The 19,216-nt window shown below is 38.1% G+C and overlaps 1 protein-coding gene across 12 annotated transcripts; it reads right to left on the reverse strand.

The window, feature by feature from the left end:
* Positions 1 to 4,576: 4,576 nt before the first annotated feature.
* Positions 4,577 to 19,132, reverse strand: asb15a (ankyrin repeat and SOCS box containing 15a). 12 transcript variants are annotated; one of them, XM_079682706.1, is made up of 10 exons: positions 19,059 to 19,132; positions 18,072 to 18,164; positions 17,941 to 17,978; positions 10,746 to 10,877; positions 9,931 to 10,089; positions 8,951 to 9,196; positions 8,003 to 8,174; positions 7,295 to 7,817; positions 6,876 to 7,029; positions 4,577 to 5,161 (listed from the first exon to the last, which is right to left on the reverse strand). In XM_079682706.1, the coding sequence occupies exons 2-10, from the start codon at positions 18,158 to 18,160 to the stop codon at positions 4,974 to 4,976; spliced, it is 1,701 nt and encodes a 566-aa protein (XP_079538832.1). In that variant the 5' UTR covers positions 18,161 to 18,164; positions 19,059 to 19,132; the 3' UTR covers positions 4,577 to 4,973. The 12 variants fall into 12 exon arrangements, with proteins under 12 accessions (XP_079538832.1, XP_079538827.1, XP_079538830.1 ...); XM_079682701.1 differs by having other exon boundaries at positions 17,941 to 17,999; XM_079682704.1 differs by having other exon boundaries at positions 4,577 to 4,692; positions 4,955 to 5,161; positions 17,941 to 17,999; positions 18,072 to 19,130.
* Between the last annotated feature and the right edge of the window lie 84 nt (positions 19,133 to 19,216).

A 19,216-nucleotide genomic window follows, 5' to 3' on the forward strand; every position in this document is an offset into this window, starting at 1 on the left:
TGCTTTGGTAGACTGGTGGTGAGTCAGAGAGTCCTCTACTGGCTCCAGCTGCCCAAGAAGCCTGACAGGGGAAATAAGGGGAGGGCCGCCATGCCACTGATGGTCCTGTCTTTTTTTAGGGTGTTGGGTTGGGGGGGGGGGTCAATGAGATAGGCTTACCGCAGGAATGTGAACCCTCTGAGTGGCCTGTGAACAAAACGTTGGGGGGACAAAACGCCGTAGGGAGACATCAGAGATGAAGATGTGTCCGGACACTGAATGCAACACACACTTGAATGAATGCCACAGCCTTGGTTGTGAAGTTGTCCGGGAAACACTTGTTCTCCCGGAGGATGGCAGGACTATGTTCAGTACAGCTGATTGTGGACACAGATGCTGTTTACACTACAACTCAACAACCTAAATGTCAGGACAGACTGAGTTGTTACCACTCTTACAGCCATGTGTTGGAACGAAAAACAAAGCAGTGACCAGGTTTCATTTCATATTCAATATTACATTTTTAAACATATTGCACTGTCATTCTTTTCAGCCAACATGAATGAGAGTTACTTAAAGTGCTCTGAACTAAATGAAGCTGCTGATGAAGACTGTGATTTGATTGAAACCTTGTACACCTACTAAATAGACCCTCTGGTGAGAATGAACTTTCACTATATCTCAAATATTCAGTTGATTATTGACTATCCATTAAGGCAGATTACTGATAAAAACAATAGACCAAACAACAACAGAAATAATCTGACTTTGTCCTTTTAAAAACCTGGCTCCATTGCCAAAATGTTGGCTAGAGGTCAATCTGTCAACCAAGGAAGTTCAATTCTGGTTTGCAATCACTGTGTTCAGCAAAGAAATCCTAGAAAATAGAAAAACGGAAGTAGAGAGATTCAAACACAAACCCAACTTTATGTTTAATTGCTGCCGAGCTGTAACATATGGACCATACCATGTGACATAAGTGTTGTCATTATTGTGTCCACCCCTATACTGGAGTAACCTCAGTATAGATGTGTAGAACTGACCTTCAGTTTGAATAAAATGTTTTTGGAGGGAGCACGGTTTGTTGTTTTGTTTCTAAGACGACCATCAGAGCTCAACATGCGTCCGTCACTGAGCATGTTTAACAAGTCGCCTCGTGTTACATGTCCGAAAGTGAAAAGACTCAGAGTGACATAACACCACTCTCATCCTAAGCCTGCTGGAATATAACCTTTGACCTGGATCATTGCTGATTAGTCATCCAGCTGCGAACGGCCGGTTTCTGCTCGTTTACCTCACAGACTCTGAAACGGTTTACTCATAGATCGGATTCATTTCCTTTCATCTTTGCAGCCAATTCCCAAAGAGACAATCAATCACTATCAGTTTTAAGTTTCCTCTGAGTGTTCATCTTTATCTGGCATCTGAGTTCGTGTCTAAGGTCTTGTTTGTTTTTGTGTCTGTCGGTCGGCAGGATTACATAAATAAAACCCCAGGCCCAGTTTCTTAGAACTTGTTTGTACAATAGAGTGCAGCCATTACTTCTCACTTATGGACACAGCGTGGTAGAGGTCTGTTTTTCACCGATGCCCTTCATCAGATATTTTGCCCCAAAACCTCAAAGCAACCATTTTTTAAACGTTATATTCATTTTCCTGACTCACACACACACACACACACACACACACACACACACACACACACACACACACACACACACACACACACACACACATGCACACACACCCCCCCCCCCCCACACACACACACACACACACACACACACACACACACACACACACACACACACAGCAGCAGTTTCATAATTGGTTCCAATTAGTGGTTGAAGAAATCCAATACGCTGCTTGAAAGTCTGAAGCACTTCATGCAAAGTTCTCTTCATGGAACAGGAGGACATTTGCAGAATAGAGTGAAACCTTTATGTGCCTTTCTTTTCAATTGAATCATTTCAGTCAGCGTAAGCAGTATGATTTCATTACTTCCTTGACAGCAAGTTTAACCGCAGAACTCTGACAAAATGTTGTGTTCTCTCGAGAGGTTATTGAGAAAGTAGTTTTGTTGGATGGGAACGTAACTTTTGGGAGACAAGGTTGGCAGTTACCTTGTCGGCTGATTGAATTCTGTTTCTGTTTATACATTTAAAAAGGTGCTGATGTAAACGCCCTGACACCAAATGGCGTTGTGTTTAATGAATTCACAATCATATTGTTTTTAAGGAAAGCTAATTCTGAACCGTAGTAAAAGCTTTGTGGGCCTATAACGTTTTTTTAAATGATTAATCTACGCAAAGAAGTTAGCAAAATAACTTTTGTTTAATTCAATCCCAACCGCGCAGAGTTCCCCATGTTGGCCTGCTGCAATTTCATCGTGGGCCACATTCGCATAAAGGTTGCACTCAAAGGGCCGGTTGTAACTATATAAATATAATATATATAAAATAATGTATTATATTACATTATTGCCTCTGAATTGGATTATTATTGGATAGGATAATAACTTAGTAATTAACTACGTCTGAAAGCAGAAGTCCATGGCAAATAAGTCTCTTCAGTGTGCATGTCACAAAACGAGATGCATTGTGGGACATGTAGTTTATGGGCAACCTGTTTCTGTAAAGTGGCATGTAACCGTATAATAAACGTATTATATTCTTTGCAAGCTCTAGCGGGGCCACATAAAATGAAGTCGCGGGCCGGATTTGGCCCCCGGGCCTTGAGTTTGAGACCCCTGCTCTAGCCAATCAAACCGTGTGCTTGTGTGTCCGGGGCGGAAGATTAATGTGATTGGTTGTTGGTCGCACGCCAGACACGCCCACCGGCAAGCTTCAACGCATGCTGCCTTGTGGACGTACCGTTAGCGTGCTTAGCACATTACAACACCTGCTGGTTCACAGCTTCCTCAGAGATGACCCCAAACTTCCTGCTTCACTTCCTGTTCTGAAGTCTTTACACTGGCTTCCTGTGTGTCAAAGAATGTGTTTCTAAATACTGCTGCTGGTTTATAAAGCTTTGAATGGTTTCGGCCCAAAATACATTTCTGACCTCCTGCTAAATTATGAACCATCCAGATCTCTCAGATCTTGAGGGCAGCTTTCTGTCCCCAGAGTCAGAACTAAACATGGAGAGGCAGCGTTCAGTTATTATGCTCCAAATCTCTGGAGCAAACTAAGAGAAACCTGAAAGTCCGCTGCAACGAAGACTACTTTTAAATCCAGGCTGAAGACTTTTCTTTTTGTCGCTGCTTTTAATTGAACTATTCATATCTTAGACTGCACTGTAACTTTTTTGTTCTTGTACCCTATTCATGTTTTATTATATTTGCTTTTAAATTAGTGTTTTTAAATGCCATTGTATAATATGTTTCTTAGTGCTCTTAATGTCTTCCATTGTTATAAAGCACGTTGATTAGCGTATAGGGGAGAAAGGTGCTATAAATAAACTTGCCTTGCCTTGGTGACTAGAGTTTGGAAGTCCTTTGACAAATGTGACCTCTCTGTTCTCAGGTTCTTGTGTGACCTGATAAATGCTAAATTTGAAGCCATGTTGTCGCTGCTTTTAATTGAACTATTCATATCTTAGACTGCACTGTAACTTTTTTGTTCTTGTACCCTATTCATGTTTTATTATATTTGCTTTTAAATTAGTGTTTTTAAATGCCATTGTATAATATGTTTCTTAGTGCTCTTAATGTCTTCCATTGTTATAAAGCACGTTGATTAGCGTATAGGGGAGAAAGGTGCTATAAATAAACTTGCCTTGCCTTGGTGACTAGAGTTTGGAAGTCCTTTGACAAATGTGACCTCTCTGTTCTCAGGTTCTTGTGTGACCTGATAAATGCTAAATTTGAAGCCATGTTGTTGTTGTTGTTGTTGTTGTTGTTGTTGTTTCTGCAGGTCGCAGGGTTACATTTACAGTCAACCTGCTTAATGGTCAGCATTGGAAACCGCACCAGCTGACAGTAAAACTTCTCACAGCAAAAGAAAAAACATTATGTCAGTCAACCATTTGTTGACTATTATAGGAAGTGGATGTCGTCGCCGTTATCTCGTCCACTGGTTTGTGGACTACAGTCTTTAAGCCTTGACGTTGGCAATTTAGCCGTTGCTGTTAGTTGTAATCTTGCCAGCTTGTTCTTTTGGAATCGGTATTAAATAACGGGTGGAACAAAGTACAACTGTATGACAAAAAAAAGGCCCTTTCATGAACTGACATCACTGTTGAAGTTGTACGGTGGTGGTAGCGACCTGTCAATCACAATGTAGACACTTAAAACATTGCAAAAGAGCGCTGCTTTATTGTTTATTCTAAACAAGACCACTTTAAACTGAAAATCATGCTGTTAAACTGGAGAATCAGACCATAAATACAATAAGAACATGTTGAAAACTGAGGTAATATGATGAGTCATTGTTTCATAAACTTTTATAAAAATCAAACTAGTTGAGTCGCCCCCTGCTGGCCATTTAAAGGTCAATCTAGACTGAAATCTCTCAGCAATCATTTGATGGATTGCCTAACCAACATGCATTGAACCCAGAGCATGAATTATAATTTAATCAAGAGACGTTCCCAGGCAATGTATTACATTAACATAAAGTTTAATAACAGACAGTACAAATGTATTTACAACTTGTTAAAATGCGACCGTAGAAAAACCCACTTCTCAGGAAGGAACATTCTCAGTAGCAGGGACCTGAAATCAGAGAAATCTGAGTCATCTCACAAAGTGATTGACCGCAGACATTTCATGTTTACTTTATGCAGCCTGGACCAGAAAAATCTTAGCTAATGCCCCTTTGAAACAATGTGATAAGGGGCAGCCATACAGTACAGATATGGGCCTGTAAAGGTAACTCTAACACTGCAAAAACACATATTTACTCCTAAATTGACTTAGGGAAATTATTGCGTGTCAATTTTAGATAATTGTGAAACATTGACGCCCTGCTACATACAGTAAACCACATTTATGGCTCATTGAATGTGAAGGATTTCCTCGTCCGCACAGTCCTCCCTGCAGATGATTTTGGCGTCCAGGTGGCTCTCTTTGAACAGCAGGTAGTCCTTCAGCCGGTTGGGCAGCGGGGCGGACGCCATGCTGCTGAAGCTCAGGTGTTTCCTGATCACCACTCTGCTCAGGTGAGACAGAGAGCGAGGGTTACCTGGAAGTCACAGAGAACACAACATTTGGACCAAAGTGACAGGAAACGTGAGGAAGTAGTGGAGTACAAATACTTTGTTACTGTACTTAAGTACATGTTTCTGGTATCAGTACTTTACTCCACTACTTATTTTTCTGACGACTTTTTACTTTGACTTCTTACATTTTGAACACAAATACCTGTACTTTCTACTTCTTACATGTTGAACTCAAATACCTGTACTTTCTACTTCTTACATGTTGAACACAAATACCTGTACTTTCTACTTCTTACATGTTGAACTCAAATACCTGAACTTTCTACTTCTTACACTTTGAACACAAATACCTGTACTTTCTACTTCTTACATGTTGAACACAAATACCTGTACTTTCTACTTCTTACATGTTGAACTCAAATACCTGTACTTTCTACTTCTTACATGTTGAACACAAATACCTGTACTTTCTACTTCTCACATGTTGAACACAAATACCTGTACTTTCTACTTCTCACATGTTGAACACAAATACCTGAACTTTCTACTTCTTCCATGTTGAACACAAATACCTGTACTTTCTACTTCTTCCATGTTGAACACAAATACCTGTACTTTCTACTTCTTACATGTTGAACACAAATACCTGTACTTTCTACTTCTCACATGTTGAACACAAATACCTGTACTTTCTACTTCTTACATGTTGAATTCAAATACCTGAACTTTCTACTTCTCACATGTTGAATCCAAATACCTTTACTTTCTACTTCTTACATGTTGAACACAAATACCTGGACTTTCTACTTCTTACATGTTGAACACAAAAACCTGTACTTTCTACTTCTTACATGTTGAATCCAAATACCTTTACTTTCTACTTCTTACATGTTGAACCCAAATACCTGTACTTTCTACTTCTTACATGTTGAACACAAATACCTCTACTTTCTACTTCTTACATGTTGAACACAAATACCTCTACTTTCTACTTCTTACATGTTGAACTCAAATACCTGTACTTTCTACTTCTTACATGTTGAACACAAATACCTGGACTTTCTACTTCTTACATGTTGAACACAAATACCTGGACTTTCTACTTCTTACATGTTGAACACAAATACCTCTACTTTCTACTTCTTACATGTTGAACTCAAATACCTGTACTTTCTACTTCTTACATGTTGAACACAAATACCTGTACTTTCTACTTCTCTCATTTTCCAAACAGGCTGGTTCCTTTAGTCTGAATGTGTGTTTGGTGGCGTGATCATTATTATTTAGAGTCATTGCGTGCCTATTGATTTGAACACGATCCGTGTATCCATCATTTCCTGGTCTTCTCTAAAGAAGAGGGACCAATGAAAACGTTGTCATGTTGCCGTTGTTCAGCATGGAAACATTCATTAGCTAACAATGACATTATTGTTCTATTAATATAAAGGGAGGTCAGGTACTCTTTAAAACAGCTGCTAGTTATGGGTACTTTTTACTGAAGTACATTTCAAAGCCTCTTTAATTTCACTTGAGTAAAGAAGTGTAGTCAGTACTTCTACTTTTACCAGAGTATTTTTAAACACGAGTATCTGTACCTCTACTCGAGTAAAGGATGTGTGTACTTTTGCCATCTCTGCTAATACAGCAGGAAGAACAGGTACGTTCATGTGTTCGAAGTGACAGGAATCGTCTAATTGTCTAATCATCTTTAATTGTTTTTACCACAGCGTAACTCACATAATGTCCAGTGGATGTGAGGCCACTCCTTGTGTTCCTCCAGGGTTTTTGTCAGTTTGCTGCAGAGGGAAACCTGACCGACGTATTCGAGGAGGATCGACACGACTCGGCCCACCAGGTTGTCTAGCCAGGAGACGCTGACGAAATCACAAAACTAGAACACGAAGATATTAATGCTAATTACACATGGGAAAACGTTACTGAAATTACATATTTCTGACTTATTTGAGCAATATACCCCAAACATTGATTGATACACGACTTTAAGTGTATGACGCCTTTTTTTTGCACATATTAGGAGCTAGCAATCGGACATATAGCCACAAATTATTCGGCTTAATGCTTAAGGATTTTTCACACATGTATTGATAGGTAAAACGTTGTCTAAGATGTTACTTCCAAGGTGCAGATCAACTCACAGGGACTTTCTCCTCCTCGCTCAGCTCGTCCCAGTCGTCCTCATGGTGGCAGCAGAAACACTTCTCTGCATTATATCCGTTGTTGAGCAGCAGCCTCATCATCACCTCGTCCTTCAGGCAGTACTGCAGCGCCGTGGCAAACACCGTGTCGTTCAGCACCGTGAAGTAACAGTTCACGTCCGCTTTAGCCGCCAGCAGCAGCTCCACGATGTCGGAGCGCCCCGACCTGACCGCCACCAGGAGGCAGCACAGAGGGTCCAGGTTGGGATTGGCCCCCGATTTGAGCAGAATCTCAGTACAGGTGGCGTCCCCGTTGGAGACGGCGAAGTACAGCGGGCTTTTCCTCATGTCTCCATAGTTGTCGGAGATGTGAGGGGCTAGCTGAGCGTTGACGTCGAAGCCTTTCTGCAGCAGCATCTCCAGGCAGCGGGTGTTTCCTCCGTCCGCAGCAGAGTGGACGGGGCTGTGGCCGGAGACACGCAGGGCCCGTCTGGTGGTGATCGGGATCAAAATCCTTAAAGCTCTGATGGAGAAAGAGAGTAGAAAGTTCTTAAAGAACTTATGAATCAGGAAATATTCTACATGAAGGCTGAGCAGTTCGTTTTTTGAGGCAAAAATTCGTTTTCCTGTCCGTCAATTTACGATACCAACTATTTTAGATTCTGCTAGTTGAACTTAAAGAACAATCAACTTCCTCAACGCACTCACAGGTGGTGTCCCTCGTACGCAGCGTGGTGCACGGGCAGCTGGGAGCTCAGGTTGTGGACGTTGGGATTGGCTCCGTTCTGCAGCAGGATGTTGAGACAGTCCGGGTCTCCAGAACCTGCAGCGTCGTACAGAACACTGTCGCCATTTGGTGCCTGGGCGTTCACATCAGCACCTTTTTAAATGTGGAAACAGAAACAGAGTTCAAACAACCATCACAACACAATCATTCAACAAGGCACCTGCCAACCTTTTCTCCCAGAAGCTACGTTCGCATCAACAAAACCTCAATGACGTCTCGAGCGACATATTTACTCTTGATTACTGTCGCAGTTTACGTTATTTTTAAAACAGTAAAGAAAGTAAAACAATCGTGTTATGGGGTTCAAATAAGTACCTTGTTACGCACCTTAAGTTACATATCTTGATTAAGTATAGTATATTTTGACTCCCAAAGTGTTCAAATCTAACTCTTTATTTGGAGTTTATATTTTACACTTTTGACAGTGTTCAGAGAACACCAAACTCTTGGACCTATATACACTCCGAGACTGGTGTTAAATGTACTCTTATAGAATACAATGTACACTGTGGTTTTTGCTGTGTATGCTAAGCATGTTAAGAAGTAAGAGAGAGAGAGAGATAGAGAGAGAGAGAGAGAGAGAGAGAGAGAGAATCAATAAAGTATCTATGTATATACTGTATGTGTTGCATGTGAAGTTAGTTACGTAGGTTAATTAAAATTAGAACAAGTCAATGTTAACTTTTTATCAAAAACTGGGTACACTGGGTTTTCTGGGTAAAAGTCCTGCGTTTGTTAAATGAATCAGTCTGGCCTCCGCCTTTAGTCGTCATTGATTAGACACTAAAACAAATAGCTTGACTTGATGTTTCCATAAGGAGTTTCACACACAAAGATGGTGTCGAATCAGTACAGCATTATGTGTTCACCGTGTTTGATGAGGAGCTCCAAGACTCCAGAGTGGCTGTACTCCGCAGCGATGCCCAGAGGAGTGACTCCGTACTGGTCCGTCTCTGAAACCTTTCCCCCCCTCTGCAGCAGGAGCTCCATGACAGGAACACAGCCGGCTCTGGAGGCCTCGTGCATGGCCGTCCACTTCTTCAGACACACCTGCTCCACCTGAGCTCCTGCTGCCATCAGACTGGAAACCATCTGATAGGATCCGGCTCTCACTGCTGCACGGAGGAGGAACTGATGGTCAGAGGTGAGAAGTAGTGGAGTACAAATACTTCGTTACTGTACTTAAGTACATTTTTCTGGTATCAGTACTTTACTCCACTACTTATTTTTCTGAGGACTTTTTACTTTGACTTCTTACATTTTGAACTCAAATATCTGTACTTTCTACTTCTTACATGTTGAACACAAATATCTGTACTTTCTACTTCTCACATGTTGAACACAAATACCTGTACTTTCTACTTCTCTCATTTCCCAAACAGGCTGGTTCCTTTAGTCTGAATGTGTGTTTGGTGGCGTGATCATTATTATTTAGAGTCATTGCGTGCCTATTGATTTGAACACGATCCGTGTATCCATCATTTCCTGGTCTTCTCTAAAGAAGAGGGACCAATGGAAACGTTGTCATGTTGCCGTTGGTCACCATGGAAACATTCATTAGCTAACAATGACATTATTGTTCTATTAATATAAAGGGAGGTCAGGTACTCTTTAAAACAGCTGCTAGTTATGGGTACTTTTTACTGAAGTACATTTCAAAGCCTCTTTACTTTGACTTGAGTAAAGAAGTTTAGTCAGTACTTCTACTTTCACCAGAGTATTTTTAAACACGAGTATATGTACTTCTACTTGAGTAAAGGATGTGTGTACTTTTGCCACCTCTGCTGATGATCAGTTTGAAACATAGCTCAATACGTAGACTCTACTAAACGGGAAGCAGTGTTCTGACCTAAAAGCAGCGGGGTTTCGTTCTTGCTGTTGGTCGTGTGAGGAGAAGCGCCGTTCTCCAACAACAGCTTCACGTTTTCCAACAAACCATCTCCAACCGCTAAAGTCAGGAAGGTCTCGCCTTCCGAAGTCTTTTCCTCCAGAGTCAGACGGAAAGACGCTGAAGAGCACGAGAAAAAGTTGGTAATTATAACACTTTATTTAGTCATTAAAAAACCTGCTCTTCAACTCCACCATGTCAGTTCTCGAAGTTCAGCTAAACTTTGAGACAGACATTGACCGTGTAGCTCAGATTTGAACCTTATATGACCTTTCATCATTTATCCGTCTGCTTTTCTTTTTCTGGAGACTTGTCCTTGATGCCTGTTTCCCTGCAAAAAGGTCACTAAACTTGACCATATACGTTTTTTCAAACCGGACTCTCAGCGGTATTTTTAATATCAAATAATTGTTTCTGTCATAATGTGAATATCTTTCTCAGTTTCTCTCATCAAAATGGTTAAAAAGTTTGTCACAGTTAATCAATGTGAAACCTTATTTTAAAGCCTCATGTAGAAGTTGAACATTGAGGCGGACAATCTGATAATGGAACAAAATGAATGCAAAAGTATAAATATTAAAGTTAATTTATTAAATAGTATAAAAAGAAATAGATATTTGACACGTACAGTATACTGATGATTTCTTGTTTGGATTTAACATTTAATGTATTTAATAATAATAATTCAGAAATACATCACCATCCGTTTGTTTTTTTCTCATCCATTCTCTAAACTGTGAAATAAATTGTGGTAAAAGTGTGGACCTCTTACCCACCGTACAGCACCGTCTCCAGGACCAGAACCAGAGGTTGCACCACCGCCCAGTGCAGAGGAAACCAGCCGCGCTCATCCGCCTGACTGAAGGATGCTGGGAAATCACAGAACTGCCGCAGAGCCAACATGTCACCTGCAGAGACATTTCAGAGAATATATTAATATGTTACTTTACTGTATCTCTATCGCACAGCAGAGGTGGGAAGGAGTAGAGTACAAATACTTTGTTACTGTACTTAAGTACATGTTTCTGGTATCAGTACTTTACTCCACTACTTATTTTTCTGACGACTTTTTACTTTGACTTCTTACATGTTGAACACAAATACCTGTACTTTCTACTTCTCACATGTTGAACACAAATACCTGTACTTTCTACTTCTCACATGTTGAACACAAATACCTGTACTTTCTACTTCTCACATGTTGAACACAAATACCTGTACTTTCTACTTCTTACATGTTGAACTCAAATACCTGTACTTTCTACTTCTTACATGTTGAACACAAATACCTGTACTTTCTACTTCTCACATGTTGAACACTAATACCTGTACTTTCTACTTCTTACATGTTGAACACAAATACCTGTACTTTCTACTTCTCACATGTTGAACACAAATACCTGTACTTTCTACTTCTTACATGTTGAACTCAAATACCTGTACTTTCTACTTCTCACATGTTGAACTCAAATACCTGTACTTTCTACTTCTTACATGTTGAACACAAATACCTGTACTTTCTACTTCTTACATGTTGAACTCAAATACCTGTACTTTCTACTTCTTACATGTTGAACACAAATACCTGTACTTTCTACTTCTTACATGTTGAACACTAATACCTGAACTTTCTACTTCTTACATGTTGAACTCAAATACCTGTACTTTCTACTTCTTACATGTTGAACTCAAATACCTGTACTTTCTACTTCTTACATGTTGAACTCAAATACCTGTACTTTCTACTTCTTACATGTTGAACACAAATACCTGTACTTTCTACTTCTCACATGTTGAACACAAATACCTGTACTTTCTACTTCTCACATGTTGAACACAAATACCTGTACTTTCTACTTCTTACATGTTGAACTCAAATACCTGTACTTTCTACTTCTCACATGTTGAACTCAAATACCTGTACTTTCTACTTCTCACATGTTGAACACAAATACCTGTACTTTCTACTTCTCACATGTTGAACACAAATACCTGTACTTTCTACTTCTTACATGTTGAACTCAAATACCTGTACTTTCTACTTCTCACATGTTGAACACTAATACCTGAACTTTCTACTTCTTACATGTTGAACACAAATACCTGTACTTTCTACTTCTCACATGTTGAACACTAATACCTGAACTTTCTACTTCTTACATGTTGAACTCAAATACCTGTACTTTCTACTTCTCACATGTTGAACACTAATACCTGAACTTTCTACTTCTTACATGTTGAACCCAAATACCTGTACTTTCTACTTCTTACATGTTGAACTCAAATACCTGTACTTTCTACTTCTCACATGTTGAACTCAAATACCTGTACTTTCTACTTCTCACATGTTGAACACAAATACCTGTACTTTCTACTTCTCACATGTTGAACACAAATACCTGTACTTTCTACTTCTTACATGTTGAACTCAAATACCTGTACTTTCTACTTCTTACATGTTGAACACAAATACCTGTACTTTCTACTTCTTACATGTTGAACTCAAATACCTGTACTTTCTACTTCTTACATGTTGAACTCAAATACCTGTACTTTCTACTTCTCACATGTTGAACACAAATACCTGTACTTTCTACTTCTCACATGTTGAACACAAATACCTGTACTTTCTACTTCTTACATGTTGAACTCAAATACCTGTACTTTCTACTTCTCACATGTTGAACACTAATACCTGTACTTTCTACTTCTCACATGTTGAACACAAATACCTGTACTTTCTACTTCTCACATGTTGAACACAAATACCTGTACTTTCTACTTCTCACATGTTGAACACAAATACCTGTACTTTCTACTTCTCACATGTTGAACACTAATACCTGTACTTTCTACTTCTTACATGTTGAACACAAATACCTGTACTTTCTACTTCTTACATGTTGAACACAAATACCTGTACTTTCTACTTCTCACATGTTGAACACTAATACCTGTACTTTCTACTTCTTACATGTTGAACACAAATACCTGTACTTTCTACTTCTCACATGTTGAACACAAATACCTGTACTTTCTACTTCTCACATGTTGAACACTAATACCTGTACTTTCTACTTCTTACATGTTGAACACAAATACCTGTACTTTCTACTTCTCACATGTTGAACTCAAATACCTGTACTTTCTACTTCTTACATGTTGAACACAAATACCTGTACTTTCTACTTCTTACATGTTGAACTCAAATACCTGTACTTTCTACTTCTCACATGTTGAACTCAAATACCTGTACTTTCTACTTCTTACATGTTGAACACAAATACCTGTACTTTCTACTTCTTACATGTTGAACTCAAATACCTGTACTTTCTACTTCTTACATGTTGAACACAAATACCTGTACTTTCTACTTCTCACATGTTGAACACAAATACCTGTACTTTCTACTTCTCACATGTTGAACACAAATACCTGTACTTTCTACTTCTTACATGTTGAACTCAAATACCTGTACTTTCTACTTCTCACATGTTGAACTCAAATACCTGTACTTTCTACTTCTCACATGTTGAACACAAATACCTGTACTTTCTACTTCTCACATGTTGAACACAAATACCTGTACTTTCTACTTCTTACATGTTGAACTCAAATACCTGTACTTTCTACTTCTCACATGTTGAACACTAATACCTGAACTTTCTACTTCTTACATGTTGAACTCAAATACCTGTACTTTCTACTTCTTACATGTTGAACTCAAATACCTGTACTTTCTACTTCTTACATGTTGAACTCAAATACCTGTACTTTCTACTTCTTACATGTTGAACACAAATACCTGTACTTTCTACTTCTCACATGTTGAACACAAATACCTGTACTTTCTACTTCTCACATGTTGAACACAAATACCTGTACTTTCTACTTCTTACATGTTGAACTCAAATACCTGTACTTTCTACTTCTCACATGTTGAACTCAAATACCTGTACTTTCTACTTCTCACATGTTGAACACAAATACCTGTACTTTCTACTTCTCACATGTTGAACACAAATACCTGTACTTTCTACTTCTTACATGTTGAACTCAAATACCTGTACTTTCTACTTCTCACATGTTGAACACTAATACCTGAACTTTCTACTTCTTACATGTTGAACTCAAATACCTGTACTTTCTACTTCTCACATGTTGAACACAAATACCTGTACTTTCTACTTCTCACATGTTGAACTCAAATACCTGTACTTTCTACTTCTCACATGTTGAACTCAAATACCTGTACTTTCTACTTCTTACATGTTGAACACAAATACCTGTACTTTCTACTTCTCACATGTTGAACACAAATACCTGTACTTTCTACTTCTCACATGTTGAACACAAATACCTGTACTTTCTACTTCTTACATGTTGAACTCAAATACCTGTACTTTCTACTTCTCACATGTTGAACACAAATACCTGTACTTTCTACTTCTCACATGTTGAACACAAATACCTGTACTTTCTACTTCTTACATGTTGAACTCAAATACCTGTACTTTCTACTTCTTACATGTTGAACTCAAATACCTGTACTTTCTACTTCTCACATGTTGAACACAAATACCTGTACTTTCTACTTCTCACATGTTGAACACAAATACCTGTACTTTCTACTTCTTACATGTTGAACTCAAATACCTGTACTTTCTACTTCTCACATGTTGAACACTAATACCTGTACTTTCTACTTCTCACATGTTGAACACAAATACCTGTACTTTCTACTTCTCACATGTTGAACACAAATACCTGTACTTTCTACTTCTTACATGTTGAACACAAATACCTGTACTTTCTACTTCTTACATGTTGAACACAAATACCTGTACTTTCTACTTCTTACATGTTGAACTCAAATACCTGTACTTTCTACTTCTCACATGTTGAACACAAATACCTGTACTTTCTACTTCTCACATGTTGAACACAAATACCTGTACTTTCTACTTCTCACATGTTGAACACAAATACCTGTACTTTCTACTTCTTACATGTTGAACACAAATACCTGTACTTTCTACTTCTTACATGTTGAACACAAATACCTGTACTTTCTACTTCTTACATGTTGAACTCAAATACCTGTACTTTCTACTTCTCACATGTTGAACTCAAATACCTGTACTTTCTACTTCTCACATGTTGAACACAAATACCTGTACTTTCTACTTCTCACATGTTGAACACAAATACCTGTACTTTCTACTTCTTACATGTTGAACACAAATACCTGTACTTTCTACTTCTTACATGTTGAACACAAATACCTGTACTTTCTACTTCTTACATGTTGAACACAAATACCTGTACTTTCTACTTCTTACATGTTGAACACAAATACCTGTACTTTCTACTTCTTACATGTTGAACCCAAATACCTGTACTTTCTACTTCTCACATGTTGAACTCAAATACCTGTACTTTCTACTTCTTACATGTTGAACACAAATACCTGTACTTTCTACTTCTTACATGTTGAACCCAAATACCTGTACTTTCTACTTCTTACATGTTGAACTCAAATACCTGTACTTTCTACTTCTTACATGTTGAACTCAAATACCTGTACTTTCTACTTCTTACATGTTGAACACAAATACCTGTACTTTCTACTTCTTACATGTTGAACACAAATACCTGTACTTTCTACTTCTTACATGTTGAACTCAAATACCTGTACTTTCTACTTCTTACATGTTGAACTCAAATACCTGTACTTTCTACTTCTCACATGTTGAACACTAATACCTGAACTTTCTACTTCTTACATGTTGAACACAAATACCTGTACTTTCTACTTCTCACATGTTGAACCCAAATACCTGTACTTTCTACTTCTTACATGTTGAACTCAAATACCTGTACTTTCTACTTCTTACATGTTGATCTCAAATACCTGTACTTTCTACTTCTCACATGTTGAACACAAATACCTGTACTTTCTACTTCTCACATGTTGAACCCAAATACCTGTACTTTCTACTTCTTACATGTTGAACTCAAATACCTGTACTTTCTACTTCTTACATGTTGAACTCAAATACCTGTACTTTCTACTTCTCACATGTTGAACACAAATACCTGTACTTTCTACTTCTCACATGTTGAACACAAATACCTGTACTTTCTACTTCTTACATGTTGAACTCAAATACCTGTACTTTCTACTTCTCACATGTTGAACACAAATACCTGTACTTTCTACTTCTTACATGTTGAACTCAAATACCTGTACTTTCTACTTCTTACATGTTGAACTCAAATACCTGTACTTTCTACTTCTCACATGTTGAACACAAATACCTGTACTTTCTACTTCTTACATGTTGAACACAAATACCTGTACTTTCTACTTCTTACATGTTGAACTCAAATACCTGTACTTTCTACTTCTCACATGTTGAACACAAATACCTGTACTTTCTACTTCTTACATGTTGAACTCAAATACCTGTACTTTCTACTTCTCACATGTTGAACACAAATACCTGTACTTTCTACTTCTTACATGTTGAACTCAAATACCTGTACTTTCTACTTCTCACATGTTGAACACTAATACCTGTACTTTCTACTTCTCACATGTTGAACACAAATACCTGTACTTTCTACTTCTCACATGTTGAACACAAATACCTGTACTTTCTACTTCTTACATGTTGAACTCAAATACCTGTACTTTCTACTTCTTACATGTTGAACTCAAATACCTGTACTTTCTACTTCTTACATGTTGAACTCAAATACCTGTACTTTCTACTTCTTACATGTTGAACTCAAATACCTGTACTTTCTACTTCTTACATGTTGAACACAAATACCTGTACTTTCTACTTCTTACATGTTGAACACAAATACCTGTACTTTCTACTTCTTACATGTTGAACACAAATACCTGTACTTTCTACTTCTTACATGTTGAACACAAATACCTGTACTTTCTACTTCTTACATGTTGAACCCTAATACCTGTACTTTCTACTTCTTACATGTTGAACACAAATACCTGTAATTTCTACTTCTCTCATTTTCCAAACAGGCTGGTTCCTTTTGTCTGAATGTGTGTTTGGTGGCGTGATCATTATTATTTAGAATCATTGCGTGCCTATTGATTTGAACACGATCCGTGTATCCATCATTTCCTGGTCTTCTCTAAAGAAGAGGGACCAATGAAAACGTTGTTCACCATGGAAACATTCATTAGCTAACAATGACATTATTGTTCTATTAATATAAAGGGAGGTCAGGTACTCTTTAAAACAGCTGCTAGTTATGGGTACTTTTTACTGAAATACATTTCAAAGTTCTTTACTTTGACTTGAGTAAAAAAGTTTAGTCAGTACTTCTACTTTCACCAGAGTATTTTTAAACACGAGTATCTGTACTTCTACTTGAGTAAAAAAGTTTAGTCAGTACTTCTACTTTTACCAGAGTATTTTTAAACACGAGTATCTGTACTTCTACTTGAGTAAAGGATGTGTGTACTTTTGCCATCTCTGACCAGTGGTTATTGTTTGTGGAAAACTACTTGGCCAATTCTCATGAAACTTTGTGGAATTGTTCAGCATTGGCCGAGGAACCCGTTAAATGTTGAACAGGATCCGCATTTTAGTTTTTTACTTTTGTTAACTTTGCAATGCAATGACCCAAGGAAGAACTAGCTCAATTATACTAATTCCTTTCATGGAAAACAAACGTTGTAATAAATCTGTTTCTGATTCTTTGTCAAAAGATATTCCTCCCTTGGTGTTTTGGTTTTTACGCTTTACAGATTCTGAGAAAGCATAATTTTCAAAAAAAAAATTGTATTTGTATATTTTCTGGGTCAACTAACATCCAGTCTTTTTGACCAAGGACTCAAGACGTCATCATCTCTTATACTGACAAAACATTTATTGATGTTATTTTAAAACAAGTTTTGATTGTTAACCACAGCCAGGTTTGACTCTTTACCTTGTTTGATGGCCCCCACGAGCTTCATAGCCTCACTTCTAGATGTTAAAACAGAAAGACTTTAAATATTTAGACAAATTAAAACATGTTGAATTTGATTTTCCGAGTGAAGTTGTTTCATGTTGCTGCACCTCTCTGGTCTCTGAACCGTCTCCTGGATGCTCATCTGAACATCGTAGTGCATAAGATCGCCTTCATCAAGGTCCTCAGCTGCATCCATCCTACTGACCACACACACACACACACACACACACACACACACACACACACACACACACACACACACACACACACACACACACACACACACACACACACACACACACACGATTTTGAACAGTACAAGCAGATACACTGATTCCTGCCAATGGATAAACTACAAATGTTGTGGGTAGTATACGGAAGATATTTGGACCACATGTGAACATCTGATCATCTCCAGTAGGTATAAAAGTGATGAAATACTTTGTTTACCAAACTAACTATCACATGGATTACCTTGTGTTCAAATGTGCTTTATAAACACTTGCTTTGCCTACAGACATAAGACCAGATATCGTCTTATATGTGGGATTCATAATGTTGTAATATGGCATAAGTGTTGTATTTCCCTTGTCTTGAAAGCTCCATTAAAGTAAAGTCATTTTCCCATTCATATTTGTACTGATTGTTGTTTATCAAAAATGCCATTGTGTAAATATTTTATGAAGCACCAAAAGTCGACTCTACAACATCAACATCGAGGCATTTGATTGAAAATATTGTGATTCCACAAAATGTGTTTAATCTTATATATAATATTGCTGTTTTGAATGCTGATCTGACGGCACTAGCTTTTAGTTTGGATCACGGCCACAGCTCTCATGTCTCAGTGAGTTGTGTTCATTCATTCAGACTCCAAAATCACATTTAAATGATTTCTTTATATAGGACTCTTAATGTATTTGATACCGGCTCTATTTTCAGACGATTTTGACCCCTGACCTAATCAGATATAATAAGTGTTACTCAACAAACCACAGTAAGTACACAATGTTATTAATTTAACATCATTCTGTAGAAGAAAACTTGCAAAACACACCTGTAACGTGACAAAGACTGCACTGAATCAGTCTCACCTGATAAATGTGTCAGTGTTGGAGTCAAAGGACGAAGCAGCAGCAGCACAGTGTTTATGTCATGGCCGAAGTCCTCCCACACACACCACACACACACACACACACACACACACACACACACACACACACACACACTCCAGAACACTATTTATAGGTGT

This window comes from Notothenia rossii, assembly GCF_949606895.1.
Source record: "Notothenia rossii genome assembly, chromosome: 5".
In the NCBI taxonomy this organism is placed as follows: Eukaryota; Metazoa; Chordata; class Actinopteri; order Perciformes; family Nototheniidae; genus Notothenia; species Notothenia rossii.